Raw genomic sequence first — 17,592 nt, 5'->3', positions numbered from 1 at the left:
ATCAGAGTCAAGAAACAGCCTCTGGGATGTAAAGGCCTTGATGGTCACTGGTGAAGAGCGGCACAAACCCAAGCCTAGGCAGATCACCCAGCTCCTTGCTTTTTCTCTTCAGTTATTTCACTGCAGGGCTCTTTCAAATAACTCTCTACAAGTCATTTAGAGAGCCCTATTTAGCCAGGCAGAAAGCTGTTTGGTTGGCATTGATCATCCCCGAAACAAATCCACTATGTTCTCTAACCCTTATAAACAGCAACTCAAGGGAACAGAAGTTCAGAAATCCTTCCCATTGCCTGCTCCCTGGGAAGTCTGCACTGCAGTCCTGGGGGCTGCTAACTGTTGTCAAATGGCAACAATTTCATTACCTTCTCTGCACCTTGCTCTGTATGTCTCTTTTTCCATGTCTTTTGTGTCAGCCTTTACTACTTCTGACAACAGAGCCTTTCCACATCTCTAGCATTCTGATTTCCCATGTCCTCTTGGTGTGCAGATTTTCACAGGCAAGGCAGGCTGTAAATGCTGCCCATCTTTGATGATACACAATGTGCTGTATTCTCTGTTACCCTCTGCATTCTCTGTCCATGTCCTCTGTGTCCTGAACAGAGATTTTCAGTGGGATGGAGTAGAATTCTGATGTGTATTTGAGGCTCTGGATGCTGCTTTATAAGGCAAAAAAGTGTTTTCTCATCTGCATTTCCTGATGTTTCATCACTGTTGTTATGCTGGCCAAATACAGCTCTGCTCTCACCCTATTACTACCCATTACTGCAGTATCTGACTGTATCATTCTCTTTATGCAGAGGTTTGCAGCCATGATTGCCTGCAGCTGTATGTTGAGATATATTTAGGGAAAGATGTCATACCTTTTAATAGACCAACTAAAATAGCTTCTAAGTAGTCAGGAAAAAAAAAAGATTAGATAGATAGAGAGACAGATAGATAAGATAAGATAAGATAGAGAGACAGATAAACTAGGTAGACAAATAGACAAGATAGGTAGGCAGGGTATCCCTGGGTATCCATGGCAGATTTTCCTTTGCTGAGTGAGTTGTGTGCAGGTTTTGTGTCATCTCTCCAAACAGTCAAATGGTTTAATAGTTTAATCAGTTGTGCAATAGTATTTTCCCAAGTGACACTGAAACCTGGAATGTGATTGTGTTGGATTCATTCCCATGCACAGCAACTATTTAGTGTCTCCACATGGATCCTGCAAAGGCTGTGAGGTGTGGTGTGCTCAGCAAAGTCCACACTGCAGCCCTGGGGATGGTGCTGATTCTGGTTGGAGGGTATTTATGATGATGGGTTTGGAGTCCACATTGGTCTGCTATGAGGACAGGCTGAGAGGGCTGGGGGTGTTCAGCCTGGGGAAGGGAAGAGATCTGAATGTCACTAACAATGGCAGTTTAGGAAGGGAGAGGAGGATACTGCAAAGGGGGTTGGACTAGATGACCTTTGATGGTCCCTTCCACCCCAGACCATTCTATGATGCTAGCAGATGGAAGGAGAGCAGATTCAGTTGTAATAAATCAGCAGCTCTATAGCCCCCTGCTCTGTACGCTCCCTTCACAACAGATCCTTAAGATCACTGCATCCAGCTGTTAACCTAACACTACCAAGTCTGTATCACACATCCATTTTCTTCCCTGCCTCCCAGGATCCTCAGGAGGAGGAGGATACCCACAGACCAATATGGACAAATGGGATCACATTCTAATGGAACAACAAATACATCATTTGTGAACGTTCTCCAGACCCATAGCCACATGGACAGCCTGAGGCTCCAGAGGGGCTCTCACAAGAGCAGTCTGGAAACACATAACTAACTGGACTGGACAGCAGCAGTGGGAGGGCAGCAGAGAGGTACTGGGTTTGATATCATGAGTAATTCCTCCACAATTCAAGGTTACTTCCCTGTCCCTCTGGGGACAGCTGCTCATCAGTTCTCCTCCACCAGCATCCCAACACTCTGGGGTACCAGCTACAACCTCTCAGCTTATTAGTGCCAAGTTGGCTGCCTCTACTTCCAAGACCCAGAAATGGCTCTGTGCCCCCAGACTCATTTCCCCAGGTTGATCTCCTACTTCCCCCTGGCCTTGCCTCATGGCCTCTAGATGCCTGCACCCAGCTGTCAGTGCGTGCCCATCGTTGCCTGTTGCAGAGCAGCCTGCACTTACCAAGCACTGTCCGTTGGCACAAGGGTTCTGCAGCTGGCAGATGTCACTGAGAGGAGAGCACCCATGTGGCCCATAGCCGCTCCCAGTGTGCCCAGATGGGCAGGAGCAGAATGGCACCAGCCCTTGGGAGAGGAGGCAAAACACAGACAGTGAGCCAGGCCTGCTGGAGTGACAGCAGCAATGACACCAAAGGGCCTTTGCATGGTCCTAACTTGTCTGACCTGCTGGCACCTTCGCTGGCCAGTGTCCAGCCTGCCCATGAGAAGGTGCCAGTGTTTCTTTGCTGTGGCTATCTGAGGGTCCCAGGCTGTCTTTATGGGATGTAGTGGTGCATTTAAAGAGCATTTATGGAAAGCAGAGCAATAGTGAGAACAGCTGGAACTGGAAAATGGCATCAAAGAGAAATGGTGATGATCTCCACATTTTTATGGTGAAATCTGCTCGCTGGTGAAGCCTCAAGCTGTTTCTGGCAGTGTTTGTGGGAGAGCCTGCTGGCTGTAGCTAACCTGCCTGTCACCTCCCTTGAGTGAGGCAAACCTGGCTGTGGAGAAGGGGCAGCGATCCAAACTGCTGCTCCAAAATGGATTCAGCCAAACCAAACCCTCCTTGAGATTGACACTGGTGTTACTGTGACAGCTTTAGGCTGTGCCTTTAGGAAAGGTCAGTTACTGAAACACTCTGGCTGAATGTTTTGGTGTAAAAAGGAAAACAAAGCCAATTCTAAATGAATTTCATTGGTAGATCAGTGGGAAGGTAACTTTTAGGTTTTGCTCTGTGCAGCCAGTGTCTGTCTCAGCCTGTTTCAGTCTGAGTCCGGACAGCTGCTGCTTTTCTTCTGGCAGTTTTCTGACCTTCAACTAAGGAGATAAGAGACTAATTCTATTTTTTTCTTCCTTTGACAACTGCTTTGAACTAACAAAATTTCCCTTAATATCCTTTCTCTCTCTAACCCTTTTTGGGAAAAGGGAGGCAGGGGGAAAGAGGGTTTTGGGGGGAGCCCTCCTCTGTCGGGGGGGGAGCCCTCCTCTGTCGGGGGGGGAGCCCTCCTCTGTCGGGGGGGGAGCCCTCCTCTGTCGGGGGGGAGGCAGCATTTCTGTGTTACATTCTTTGCTGTATATTTTTGTATATATTGTAGATACTGTCTATTGTGTATAGACCACTGGCATTTCATTCTGCTTGTAAATATAGCCCTTCCATTTTGCTTCTCCAACTGAGCTAGCCGTGGTTTCTGGGGGAGGGGGAGAATTGAGCTTTTCTCACTACCACAGTTACTTACAGTCTTTAAGAGAGCATCCTACCTGGAGCTGAGGTACAATTAGCCAGGGGATGGCACCCTCCATTATTTATTGAGCAGATATCAACCTGGGTGCAGGTCTGTCCATCTCCCTCATAACCTGTTCAAAGGCAAATGTCAGACTGCAATGAATTACGTCACGAGCAGGCAGCAAAGCGGTAATGTTGTGAGAAAAGCACCCACCAATGGTGTAAGATCATCACCTTCTGCAGCTCAAAATACAAGGCTGAGAGAGCTGCTGAAGTAAACCCCAGCACACTTGCTGTGGCTGCTACTTTGCAGGGATGGATTCTGATTGTCATTAAACCCTACCACGAGTGTATATAAAAGGTGTGCTGGTGCTAGCCGTGTGCAGAGAGGTCAGGGAGCCCAGGGAGGCTCAGCTCTCTCAGCCACCGTGTGCTGCCCTCCCTAAGCATCCGCACCCAGCCAGTCCCAACCACCTCCAGGCTTCCCACCACACTCCAGAGCTGCCCTTGGCTCTTAAACACAACATCCAGCACCTCTTGGCAGGCTCAGCAGGACCAGAGCACTGCAACATAACTGCACAGCCGGAGCTGAGGGCTGCTGTACCACACCAAAGCCTGTCTGAGGCCATGCTTCCAAGCACTCAGCAACTGAGAGCCTTCACTACCTGCACTCTGTTGCCACTGAAGCTGCAGCTGAAGGCCAGTCTGAAACACTTTTTCCTGCATGCATTTCACAGAGCATTTTAAACCATAAACCACAAGCCATGAAGATGGTGAACCACAGCATGCACTCCTTGAGCTGTGCATGGAAACTCTGCCTTCTGAGACAGCATGCAGAGCCTGACAAGTGTCCAGGCTCTTTTTAAGCCAAACAATAAGTTGGTTGATGGCACAGGAGATGCTCTCTCAGTTAATACAGATGTTGAAATTATTAGTGTAATTACACAGCCCTTGTTTCCTGTTAATGACCATGCAAAGGAAGTACTTCACAAAACACAGAAAGGGCTTCCTGGTGCAACAGGAGCATTCTAGAGCATCACTGGAGACATGCTTTACTAAATGTCCTTAGAGAGATGAAGCAGGGTGACTGCACTTGGGCATGAAGCAGGGTGACTATACTTGGGCTATTCTATATTGCACCTACTGCTTCTTCTACCATAGAACATAGCCTCACAGAACACATCTTTAGTTGGAAGAGACCTCCAGGCTCAGCCAGTCCAACCCCCACCCAGCACTGCAGGCTCAGCACCAAACCATGGCCCTAAGCACCAGCTCCACACACTGCTTCAACACCTCCAGGGATGGGGACTCCAGCACTGCCCTGGGCACAACATTCCAAGGCCTCAGAACCCTTCCAGGCAAGAAAGATTTCCTAGCAGCCAGCCTGAACCTCCCCTGGGGCAGCTTGCAACCATTGCCTCTGCTCCTGGCCCTTGCCACCAAGGAGCAGAGGCTGTCCCCTCCTCACTGCAGCCTCCCTTCAGGGAGGTGCAGAGAGCAAGGAGGTCTCCCTCAGCCTCCTCTTCTCCAGCCTCAACACCCCCAGATCCCTCAGCCCCTCCTCATAGCCCAGTTCCTCCAGCCTGGTTGTTGAAATGTGTTGAATCTTGGCCTTTTCAGCCTTGTCATGTTGTTGTGAACAAGAAGATGTATTTCACCTGGTGGGCAGAGCCCGCAGTGGAAGGATCCCATTGTGTTGATGCACTGAACCAGGGGTGAGCAGCCTCCATTGTTAATTCTGCATTCATCAATGTCTTGGCAACTGTGGCCATTTCCTTGCCAGCCTAGAAATAAGCACAGGAAAGACATTAAGCTAGGAAAGGCCTGGCCTTTTCATCTTCTTCTCTGACTAGACCTTTTCCCAGCACAGGAACATACGAATCTCACCTCATTAGCACAAGAGAGCTGCTCTGCAGCACAGGCTGCAAACACAGCAGGATGGAGGGGTGCCTGCAGGAACATTTCATTTGAGCTGTGTTCTGGGGATTCCAGAACCAAGCACACTTTAGCCTGAAGGGGAGGCAGCTCTGGGCTATTGCACACATGCACAATTTGCAGCAAAGCTTTACCACAGCTCTGGTTCAGTAGTTCACATACTCCTGCTCCACCTACCCAACTCAGCAAGGAGAATCATGGGCTCTGTGGCTTGAGGGCAGGGAGCCTAAGGATATGAAAGTACCTAAGACCTATTATGTGAAGGACATGGGAGGACATCAAACCTGTTCAGATGCCCAGTTTAGGGTGGGATAAACCATGAGTTAGGCTGCACTGCCTGCCTTACACAGATAACCTGTGAGCATTTATTCTCTAGAGTGCAGAACAAAGCATTTCACTGATCTGGATCCTCTGTCTGTGCTTATGACATACCTCTGCCACACATAGCTGCTACCACCCTCTCCCACCTGAGAGCACGGAAGGAGGTGATACCTGTGGGGCAGGAGCCACAATAGTAGGAGCCTGCTGTGTTGTGGCACTCCACGAGTGGAGTCTGTGAACACGGAGGGTTAGGGAGGCTGCATTCATCAATGTCAGCACTGCAGGCAGGGCTGCCAGGAGGGGACATCCAGCCAGGGTCACAGACACAGTGGTACTTGGGCTGCCACAGAAAACATCACATCACATACTGAAGACAGTTAGAAGAGTCAAGAAAAGGGCAGGAGGAGTTCATCTTATCAAGTGTCTTCCAAACCCTAGCACTGGAGGTGTTTAGGAAGAGACTGGATGGGGTGCTTGAAGCCATGGTTTAGTTGATTAGATGGTGTTGGGTGATAGGTTGGACTTGATGATCTCAAAGATCTCTTCCAACCTGGTTAATTCTATTCTATTCTAGTCACACCTTGCTTCAGCAGCTTTCTCCATCTGTTTCTGCCTCTGATTCTACCTCTTTAGATTATGGAAATAACCACAGGGTGCTTGATTGTATTCATAAATGAAATCTGTCCCTGGAGTCAGGGATCAAGTTCAGCTGAGCAGCAGCCACCCAGCCACCACCCAGCCCTGGCAGCTCCCAGGCCACTGACAACAATGATCCACAGCTGTGCCTTCTTCCAAAGGTTCATGGAATGGTTTGGGTTGGAAGGGGCCTTGAAGATCATCCAGTTCCAACTCCCTCCAACTAAACCGGGTAGCTCAAGGCCTCATTCAAGACAAACAAGATGAATGATGCTTGTCCAAAGTAATCATGTAAGTAATAAAGTATTTCAGCAGCTCAGAACTCCCCAAATGGTGGGCAGTAGGAATCTTGCCCTTCAAACAAGACTTTGACTTAGAAAAAGCTCATTTCCAAGCTCCCCATGGATGTAGCAGTACATCTGATACTGTGCCAAGTCCCTTTAACAAGACACCAGGCTTTGTCAGTCCTCTCTGCTCTCCTTGGGGCGGCACAGCTCAGGTTGTGTTGCGCAGAGGCATTTCCTGCTGGCTGCAGCAGTGTGTGCCACAGCTCCGCGGTGCTCAGCAGCACTCGCTGCTCTTTGGTGCTGTGCTGTGTGACGAGGCTCAGACACTGCTCCTCACCTGGTTGTGCTGCTCCCTCTCTCCATCTATGCAGATGCCATGCTCACAGGCTGCCTCATGTCCTTCCTGGCAGTCATCAAACGTGGAGGCACAGTGAGGCCCGTAGGTCTCTGGAGTGCAGGAGCACCTAATGGGGGAAGCAGACAGAAGAACCCAAGTGTTGTCTGGGGAGAGCTGTTAAAATCCCACACTGCCAGAGCAGGAGCCCCCTCCCCACTGGTGTGCAGAGTGCCTGATGACACCTGTCCCTTCAGCTCTGCTGACAGGCTCATTAACAGCCCTGCTCAGAAGCAAGGCTCCTCCCCAGCACAGCCTGCGGCACCTGTGCCTAGCCGTGGCTGGCTGCCCCGTGGGAGAATCCATGGCCCTCTGCCTCACACACAAGTGTAAACCCAGAGAAAAGAGACTTCAGCAGAGCCTGGAAACCCCACCTGGGCCAGGGAGCACTCAAGCCTTGGTTTCCAGTTGATGACCTTCCCAGAGTCCGATGCCTGAGCCCTGCCTCTGGTGACAGACAGAAGTGCCCTGCCTGGCCCGGCCCAGGGAGCAGTACCTCCGAACCCACACAGCACCCCAGCTGCCAGGTGACCGTGGGGCTATAGGGTGGGAAGAGCAAAGCAGAGGGCTGAAGGCAGGCATTCTGCAGAGAGGATTTGGCCTGCAGGCTGACAGCTGCATTGTGCTGTTATTTACAGGGCACATCTTAGTCACAGCACCCTGCAGGCTTGGTGGAACTGAAATGAGGAACTTCTAAGCCATTGGGTAATTTGCCTCCTTTCTGGGACCCTTCATTGCCACACGGGCCAAGCCTGAGGCTCTGAAATACCACTCAGAGGGACCTCACCCTACAGAAAGGCTCCTGTCACTTCCCTGGCTTTGCACTCACACAGTGAGATGCTCATTTGGATGCAGGTTGTGTGCTGTGATGTCTGCTGGTGCCTGCTGCTCACAGGGACAGGTGCATCCCCCTGTGAAATGCTTTTCAGGTGGCTAATGAAGATGACTCTAAAAGCATTTACCTGCACATTCTGAATCTGATCACAGAGCCACAGAACATTAGGGGCTGGAAGGGACTTCTAGAGATAATCCAGTCCAACCCCCCTTCCCAAGCAGCATCACCCAGGGCAGGGCACACAGGAACACATCCAGGTGGGGTCGAAAAGTCTCCAGAGCAGGAGACTCCACAACCTCTCTGGGCAGCCTGCTTCAGGCTCCAGCACCCTCACAGGGACAATGTTTTCCCTTCTTTTCCCATGGCACCTCCTTTGCTCCAGGTCCCTCTCCTCTGTGCTGCTCTCCAACAGGTCAGTCCCCAACCTACCCTGCTCCATGTTGTTGTTCTTTCCCAGATTCAGGACTCTACCCTTGCCCTTGTTGGATTTCATTCCATTTCTCCCCACCCATTTCTCCAGCCTCTTCAGGTCTGGCTGGATGGCAGCACAGCATGAGAGGAGTCAGCTCTGCTCTGAGCAGTTTGGTGTCATCAGCAAACTTGCTGGCAGTGCCTCTGTGCCCTCAGCCAGGTCATTGATCAGTATATTGAATAGTCCTGGTCCCAGTACTGATGCCTGAGGGTCTCCACTAGACACAGGCCTCCAGCTAGACTCTGTGCCATGGAGCACAACTCTGACTTCTGTCCTTCAGCCAGTTCCCATCCACCTCAGTCCCTGATCATCCAGTCCACACTTGCTCAGTTCAGCTGCAAGGATGCTGTTTGCAGATGGTGCCAAATGCTCTCCTGAGATCATGATAAACCACATCCACTGACCCTTGGAGCAGTTTATGGCTGCTGTCCCTGCCAGGCTGTCACATGCTCAGTGGAGCAGCAGTCTGATAAGCCAATTGCAGATACCTAACCACTGTACCCATGGCAAGCAACCTGGCTGAACCTGGGCTTGAAAACCCCACACCTTCTGACCACTGCAGCAGCTCCAGCTGGGCAAGCACAGAGGCAGCAAGAGAGGGAACCTCATCACCTTTGTCTGTTCAAAGTACAGCTGCGGGCCTCACGCTCGGCTCCAAAGGACACAGCAGGGCAATCTGACTGGCCCAGAGGAGGGGCACAATGACACTGTCTTCTGCCTAGCCTGGCAAAGATTAATCTGCTACCCATCTGAAGATGCTCAGAGAACAGCTTCAAGGTCATAGTGCAAGGAGCTTCAGCCAAGCTGTGATGCCCTGCTGCTTGGCACTGCTCTGGTTCTCTTTCTGACAGCATGTTGTGATGAGACCTGCTTGTACTGGCAGAAGTCTGGTAGGCCTGGGGACTCTTACACAGCCTTTCATCCAAGGGACTCCACATCCCATTACAGTTCTGATTCCATAAGGTATTGCCTGGCTACCTGCTCTTTCCCCTCATGCTTTTGTGCTTTCCTGAATTACAGCTTGAAGCAGGCAGGTAAAGACCCTGAACAGGGAGGGAAGCCTGCACAGTGCTCTGTGGCACGGTGCTAATGCAGCACTGCCCTCCACCTGGTGTCACCTCTTGACCCAGTCCCTGCTGGAGGATGTAATTGCTCCAGGGCAGGATCCATGTAGGCAATGCCTGAGAAAGGGGTTGGCATCAGGAGGGAGCACATGGAGTGAAATGGAGGCTGTGAAGACAGGACAAGGACAGTGGGTTTGGGGAAAGCACTGAATCATCCTGAGGGCATTATGCAAAAGCAGCAATATTAACATTTCAGAGAATCACAGAAGGTTAGGGGTTGGAACAGACCTCAGAGACCATCCAGCCCAAACCCCTGCCAGAGCAGAGTCACCCAGGGCAGGTCACCCAGGAACACATCCAGGTGAGTATGGAAAGTCTCCAGAGGAGACTCCACAACCTCTCTGGGCAGCCTGCTCCAGGGCTCCAGCAGCCTCACAGTGACAAAGTTTTCCCTTCTGTTCCTCTGCTCCAGCTTGCCCCCAGTGCTCCCTGTCCTGTCCTTGGACATTCCTGAGCAGAGCCTGGCTCCATCCTGACACTCCCCCCTCACATTTGGGTGACTTAAGAAGAGGTCTCCATTGCAGTTAGCACTGACTCAGCAAGCACCAAGGAGGGAAAAAATGACAGTGGGGAAGAAACTTGGAGGAATTCCAAGTGCCCTCACCCAATGACAGCACTTGCAGGAAAGGCAGAGGGTTTGTCCTCTCACTGCAATTCAGGCACACAGCTGTGTAACACCTCTGAACACAGACACACACAGCAAGCTGCAGGCTGCTTTGGGTGCCATGTCCTTCACAAATGTCTGTGCTGGGGTCAGCTGCAGGCAAGCTGGAAACAGCCTTCAAAATCAAAGCAAAGCTGACAGGAAGCATCACCTGCCCAGGACACCCTGCAGCTGAAGGGTTAAGGCTCAAGTGTGAGGAGCACTGCAGAAGAATTCCCCCAGGAGCTGACCAAGCACTACAAGGCACTACAAGGCAGTCTTAGGCCAAGCAACTGCTTGTGAGGGCTAAGATGCTCCTGCTGAAGCAGGAGACAAAAGGAGGCTTTGCAGAGGGCCACGGCATGCTCTGCAGCCTGCTGGTTCCCACAGCACAGCCCTGGCTCGGCCTGGGGTCTGCAGGTATTTATTCACCAGACCGTGTGACAGGTTGGAGCAGCAGGCACAGGATGTTCAGCCTGGCTCAGCCTGTGACCAAGGGGAGCTGGGCAGCGCCAGGGCAGGTCATGCTCCAGAGAGCTCATGTCCACAGGGCCCGTGCAGGCAGCCCAGGCAACCTCCTGGCCCTGCGGCTGCAGAGGGCATTGCCTGTCCTGCCTGGCAGCACCCTGCAGTGCCTGCTCAGCTGCAGCCCCAGCCCTGCCTGCACTGCTGCAGGGGTGAGGGCATTGATGCCAGTCTCACACTGTGCCGGGAACGCCAGGGAGCAAAGGTGCCCACACGCTCGGGAGGGTTCCAGCAGCTCAGGGTCTTGCTGGGCCAGTGCTGGTCACCTCCTTCATCTCCCTGCTGCTTTCAGTCTCAAGGGGTAGGGGACACTGGAGGGAGGACAAGGTGGGCAGGCTGGGCAGTGTTGGTTTGGGAGCAGCATGCCACAGCTCACTGCCCTGGACAGCCCAGGGGGAAGCACATTGCCCTTAAAGCACCCACAACGGAGGGCTGGGTCCCTGCAGCCAGCCCCCAGCTGGCAGCCTTCTTCCCCAGCACGGCTCCTGCTGCCCTTCTTTCAAAGCAGGAATGGCTTCAGAGGGCCTTCTGTGCCTGCAGTGGTCTCCATGAACAGTGTGTGGAGGACCTGCTGTTGCCTCAGATTGAAAGAGACCATAACTGATGGATGCCAGAGAGGCTCACTCCCAGGAGGTGTGCTGCAGGGAAGGGCAGCAGCAGGGTGCTTCACACAGTGCCCTGGGGGCTGGGTTTGGAGCTTTACCTGTAGCTGCCCGGGGTGTTCACACAGGTGGCTCCGTTCTGGCAGCCCAAGGCTGTTCCAGCATAAGTCTGGCATTCATTAACGTCCTCTGAGCACAGGAGACCCTGACATGAAATGGAACACAGCTTATTGTCCAAATAACTGAGACATGGAGCACAGCACACAGCCAGTGGTTAATGCAGCTTCCAAAGACACACAAACAATGGGCTCCTACCACCACTGCGTCCCCTGTGAGCCAGCATAACAAAGCTCCCTCCTTCAGCTGTGTTCAGTGACCCTGGCTAGGAGGTAAAATACTTCAGATGTTTGCAGGAGGCACATGGACAGCACAGTGCTGTCCTCACTTCCCACCTTGCTAGCAGAAGACTCAGAAAAGTTGGTTTCAAACCATTTCTGTGGGGACTGACTGTCTTACACAGCTGCACAGCAATTTGAACCCAGACCTTGCCTGGACAACTTTTAAGTTGAGAGCCTTTGAGAAGAAGACAAAACGTTTCCATCTCCAGTGCACGTCACAGCACCGTTAAAGCCTTTGCCAGGAAAGTCTTTGGGTTAGAAAACCTCAGAATGCTTACACTTCACTTTGTCTCATCTGTTTGGGCTTGAGTAGATATCCTTCTCTTCCTCCACACTCTCTCCATCCTTGCATGAGGCCGGCAGCAAGGTCTGCAGCCAGTTCACTGCTCAGCAAAATCCAGAGGCTGCTGTGAGGGCTGCTGTGGGAGCTGCCAGGCACCACTGGCTGCGTGGCCATCACCCACGTGCAGCAGTGCAGGGCCTGGCCCAGTGCTTTGGACTTCAGTTCCTCTGGGGTATGTTGCTGTTGGGAAGCAGAAGGGCTGCCCCTCAACCAGGCAAGGGGTGAGATCCTGCAGCTCTGCGGCTCAGCAGGTCTCACTGTCCTGAGCAATCCGAACTGGCTGCCTTTCAGCACAGCTGCAGGAAGCCAGGTGTGTCCTTACAGCTCAGATACCTGCCCCATGCTGAAGGAGGCTGCAGACTCACCTGCCAGTTGCTGGGACAGAGGCAGAAGAAACCATCTATCAAGTTCACACAGGTGCCTGAGTTCTTACAGGGGCTGCTGCTGCAGGCTTTCCCCTGGACCACCTGAAAACCAGGCAGAGAGCAGAAAATGAGGTTCCTGCTTGTCTTCTCTTGTTTGCAAGAGGAGCTTTTATGTATTTATTTACTTTATTTCATTGTTTCTTGGGTTCTTCCTCCCTCCCCCCCCCCCCCCCCCCCCCTTTTCTTTTCACCCCAGCAAGGTTGATTTGTAAAGGCTCTGAGCTGCATCTCTCATCCCTGTCCAAAGCAGTGCCTGTATGGCTGGTCTCGGAAGAGCCCTCTGAGGAGCACTGACAAAGGCTGTTCCTCAGCAGCAGGCTGTGAGGTCGTCTTGGTTCCATGGGTGATGTGTCTGACAACTGCTTTCACTGGCAGCTGCAGCTGTGGCTTGCCACAAGCTCAGGGGAGAAGCAGGTGACAGTCAGAAAGTAGCCATTGCCAGCACAGGATAAAACCCAGCTTGAACCCCCCAGACAGAGCAGTGCAGGGAGTTTACTTCCCCTGGTACCTCATTGTTGTTCTTGAGGCTACAGCTGCTTTTCCTTTCAGGAGAGCACACTCCTGCACAGCTCATGGCTTTAGGGAGGCTTTTTGCACCTCCCCAAAAATCTTGGCACTGTTTTACCTCCTGTTACCAAACAAGGTTTCCCTGAGTAGTGCATGAGAGGAAAGAAATCATTTAGCTATTTACCACTGTAATCTCACTTTGCTTACTTGGGGCTGGGGGTTATTTTTTGGCCTCTAATTTGCTCCCCACTGACTCACCTGATCTAAGCTTTGAAGTTTGTTGTCAAGACTGGTGACCTGCAAGAGAAATGGAAGTGACAAGGTGCTGGGTATGAGTGGCCACAGAGCTACCTGCTGGATGCTGGTAGGCTGACACAGTGCTTTCTTCTGGGCAAAGGCAAGATGCAATGTGACTCCAGGTGACAATCAGGTTCACAGCAGGCCCCAGCTCAGTGGGATTTTGGTGGTTTAGGCTGCTTAGAAAGTGAGAGCTTAAATATATCCCAGTTTGGCTCCAAGGAGCAAGGCTCAGTCTTGTGAAGATATATTCAGGTGCTCCCCACTGAGCATGTGAATATTCAGAGGCTGAAGGCCTGGGACAGTACACCAGGAGCCAGGACAAGGTTCACCACATCTCAGTGGGATCTAAGCAGACAGGGAGCTGAAGGGGAATCAAGGAATATGATGGGTTTGTGTCAGCACAGTGTCCCTAACGGGGGACCTCCTGGGCCAGGAAGTATTCTCCTGTAAGGACCTCATGGCAACACCACAACAAAAGAGACTTCAGTTGAGTCAGACAAAGCTTCCAAAAGGTTCTGCTGGAGAAAATGCTTCAGTAGCAGGTGAGAGACAAAGGTATTGCACAGGCCTCTTTCCCCAGCTCGCCTATGGCACAGGCTGTGTGTGTAACAACTGCAAGAACGCTCCTGGCCCCTGTCCTGCCTTCAGGGGGGTTGCACTCCCATAGATGGTGGAGGATACACTCTAGAGATTTGACAGGAAACAAAAGCAGCAGCCCACAATGGACACTGTGGGACTGACAGGAGAACTCCCATTGCCTCCAGGGTTACTGCCCACCTCAGTGTTAAACACAGACCATGAGCTGGGATGAGAGATGGACTCTGCCCCAGTTCTGTGGGCTCCAGAAACACTGACACGAGCCAGGTGCCAACATTCATCTTAGGAACAGAAAACTGGGAATGGAGGAGGGCAGCAGGAGGGTATGGCTCACCTTGGAGAGCAGCAGAGCAAGCTGCTGGGACACATTCTGAGAGGCACTGCTGGCTTTTTGAAGTTCTTGAATCTCTGCACCATTCTCTCTCACCTGAATGTAAAGAGCAGAGGTGATGGGAACCAAGCCTGGCTGTTTCAGAAGCTTACAAATGCAGACAAGCTTTGACTTTTCAACAGCTTAGGAAAGCTCAGTCCTTGCCTGTCTTTCTATGCTGCAGTGCAGTGAGCTGCAGAGAGCTGTGCCACACACAGCTGCAACTTCTCATTCTGTCCTGCACCCATCCCTTTATTACTTTACAAGTCTGTGGCAGTTTACTTTCATATTAGAGTGCTGAGAGACATAGTATGAAATCACAACCATACAAACACATCAAATATTAGCTAATGCAAATCCTGAAGCCAACTGAAATGTTAATGTGCAAAGCTGAGAATGAAACCATTTTAAAGAAAGTAACTCCATCACCTGACTAAAAATCTCTGCAAGGTCTTCTTCATTGATTCTGATTTTCCCCAGTGGTCCTGTTCTGAATTCAATGTTTTTGCTGGAGCCAGCATGGAACACTAAATTGCCCTGCTCTGAGGACAGCCGAGGCCTGTTGTGTGATGGCAAAACCAAAGAGATCATTTAGTGATTTGTATCTGCCAAGGAGTATGCAAAAAGAGCTGCAGTGAAGCCCTCCTGCTCCCCTTGCTGCCACTTGGAAGCCACCACATAAAGCAGTGCATTTGCAAGCCATGGTACTCACTGCTCGTCAGAGATGCTTCTCCTCTGCCTCTTCTCTCGCTCCTGGTTTGACTCACAGCTCAACCCAGTAAGCAACACCAATGCAGCTAAAAGCCCAGGAGCTGGAGCAGCCCAAAGCATTGCTCTCCTGCTGCTGTCCTGTGTGTCCTGTGAAGCCTGCAGTGCTGAGATGTGCAACTGTGAGCCCAGCTGCCCTTTGCTCTCACACAGCTCTGCATTCACATGGTGCCCATGCTGCTGTCTTGTCTTGCAAGGTTGAACTTTAGCTCACCACAGGTGGTTTAGGTTGGAAGGCACTGTGAAGATCATCCAGTTCAACCCCCTGCCATGGACAGGGACACCTCCCACCAGCCCAGGTTGCTCAAGGCCTCATCCAACCTGGCTTCCAACACTCCCCAGCAAGGGGCATCCAGGGCCTCCCTGGGCAACCTGTTCCAGTGTCTCCCCACCCTAACCAGAAAGGATTTCTTTCTCACATCTAAATCTCCCCTCTTTCACTTCAAAACTGCTACTCCTCATCCTATCACCACACTCCCTGATTAAAAAGTTCCACCCTATCTTTCTTGCACTCCCTTTAAGCACTGGAAAGGCTGCTCTAAGGTCTGCCCAGAGCCTTCTCTTCTCCAGGCTGAACAGCCCCAGCTCTTTCACGGGGAGGTGCTCCAGCCCCCAGCCACCTCAGGTCTCTTAGCTAAAGACTGACAGCATACACATCCTCTGAGTGCCTGTCCCTCTTTTTGTCCTTTAGTTTCAGGGTCTTTGAAAGGTCATTAGTTGAAATTTGCTGCATTTCATCATCAAAGTCTTTGGCCTCCATCTGAGCACCACCACTGTGTCTTGGACACCTTGTGAGCTGCAGCTGGCCGCTGCAGGAAGGAATTGCTGCCCCCACACCACACGGCTGAGGCAGCACTGAAGGACTCCCAGAACCCAAACCCCACACAGAGAAGCTGCAGTGGCTGGCAAGGAATATTTGTATTGAAAGAGAAGCTTCCAGCCAGCGACCTCTTGGGCAGCTGACACAAAGCAGTGAGCAGCAGCAAAGAGCATCCCTTGGGACACAGTTTAACCAAATATGGCTGCTCTGACTCAAGAATGACTCAGTCCCCAGATGCTGGGGAGATGGTCACACACCAAGGGCACTGCTTTCGTGCAGCATGTGCAGGCTGTCTCTGCTGCACACACCCAGGCTCCCCAGTTCAGGGCCAGCCATACAAAATGCAGAAGACAAGTGCAAATTCAAAGGAGGATCAACATTAGCTGAAAAAGCAAATCAATATGTTCTGGGAGCCACAGTTAAATCTTGGCCCTTCCAGCAGTACCTCGCAGCCTTCTCAAATGCAGTGTCCTACCCAGATGCTTGCTGGTACTTGTCTCTGAGGCCCAGGCTGTGGCTGCTAGAAGCCATGAGAGAGGCCATGTCCCACCTCCCCTTTGCTATTGTCAGAGTTTCCATATTTCCCTTGCACAAGACCTTCCTGTGCTTTCCTCTCCATGCTCAGAGGAGTTTTGTGCATCTTTTCCCTCCTCATGCTAAGAGCTACCCGAACCTCCAGGCCCACCACTTACTCACTTCCTCACATTTCCAAACTCTGCTGAGAATAAGAAGTAGCAACAGCTGTAGCTGCTCTTGCTCCAGGGTGACAGTAGCCACCTCTAAGCCTCAGACCTCCCTGGAGGCCATCCAACTCCTGCACTCCCTACCCCTGCCCAGCCTTGCTTCCTGCCTGGGTTTGCTCTTGTCACCTATGGATGACTCACGGAGCTGTAGGACATGCCCTGGGGCTTGGAGATTGAGGGAACTGCAGCTTTCATGTGCCAAACAGCAGAAATGTCACCTCAGCAGGGACAGAGGTGGACTGTGACGAGTGTGAAGCCAGGAGAGCTGCTGTGTGTGGTGGTGTCCTTACCATAAGAACTCTAATGACCGAGTTCCATCACTACCTTCTTTGCACAGAAACCAAATTTTCATTGCATGTCATTATCTGAGTGTTTAGAGACTGATCTCAGAAGAGCCTGAGCCTGCTGACCACCTTCCTTGTGACCACACAGGCTGAGGTGCAGGTAACCCAACAGCTGCTGCTGCCTGGAGGCCTGGAAGGGCAGAGGTGGAGCTCCTGCTGAACCCACGGGGCACAGCCCATCCCATACACCTGCTGGTGCAGCAGCAGCAGCAGCTCAGCTCTCTGGATATTCACCTGTGGCCTCCAGCAGACTGTTGCTGTTAGGAGAGGGGAACAGCAGGAGGAACCCCCACGTGCTGTCCTTGGCCACCACAGAGGGTCCTGTTCACATGGAAGCACTGAGCTGCACGCTGGATGCTGGGGAACCCTCACTGCTCCATTCAGCCCCAGGTTCCCACACTTCACACCCTCTGAGGAGCTGTCCTGCTCTGTGCTCTGCTCACAGATCTGGGAGCACAGAGATCAATGTCTCTGGCCAGCTGACAGGACACCTGCCTCTGGGTATCCTGGGCCTGTCCACTAAACCAGTGCTCACTAACATCCTTCATGTCAGCTCTGAGCTCTCCCTGGGGATTTTTGCTCTCTTTGGTTTGGTCTTTGTTTGTTTAAGAGTTTACTGAGTTTTTATAAAGGTCAGTTGTGTGTCAGTGTGACAAAGCTATGGGCCAGGCAAACCTGCACTGCTTAGCAGGCTGCTCAGAGGTAGGCATGCTTCAGGGCCCTTCTAACCCAAAGGCCATCCATCATGTGCTGTCAGCTCTCAGCCTAG

At 51.8% G+C, this 17,592-nt stretch overlaps 1 protein-coding gene across 1 annotated transcript in view; it reads right to left on the bottom strand.

The window, feature by feature from the left end:
- CUBN (cubilin) overlaps positions 1–14,979 on the bottom strand; it is a 173,561-nt gene extending 158,582 nt beyond the window's left edge. Inside the window, exons 1-11 of the mRNA XM_054171388.1 lie at positions 14,861–14,979; positions 14,578–14,707; positions 14,113–14,205; positions 13,140–13,178; positions 12,315–12,416; positions 11,310–11,413; positions 6,951–7,077; positions 5,862–6,030; positions 5,093–5,218; positions 3,470–3,565; positions 2,172–2,293 (exon numbers count right to left, since the gene is read on the bottom strand). Of these exons, the coding sequence (XP_054027363.1) occupies positions 2,172–2,293; positions 3,470–3,565; positions 5,093–5,218; positions 5,862–6,030; positions 6,951–7,077; positions 11,310–11,413; positions 12,315–12,416; positions 13,140–13,178; positions 14,113–14,205; positions 14,578–14,707; positions 14,861–14,979 (1,227 nt within the window). The remainder of the gene's footprint in view (positions 1–2,171; positions 2,294–3,469; positions 3,566–5,092; positions 5,219–5,861; positions 6,031–6,950; positions 7,078–11,309; positions 11,414–12,314; positions 12,417–13,139; positions 13,179–14,112; positions 14,206–14,577; positions 14,708–14,860) is intronic.
- Between the last annotated feature and the right edge of the window lie 2,613 nt (positions 14,980–17,592).

The sequence above is a fragment of the Dryobates pubescens genome, chromosome 21, assembly GCF_014839835.1.
Source record: "Dryobates pubescens isolate bDryPub1 chromosome 21, bDryPub1.pri, whole genome shotgun sequence".
Lineage (NCBI taxonomy): Eukaryota > Metazoa > Chordata > Aves > Piciformes > Picidae > Dryobates > Dryobates pubescens.
The sequence above is the reverse complement of the archived record's forward strand: the minus strand, read 5'-3'. Positions and strand labels throughout refer to the sequence as shown.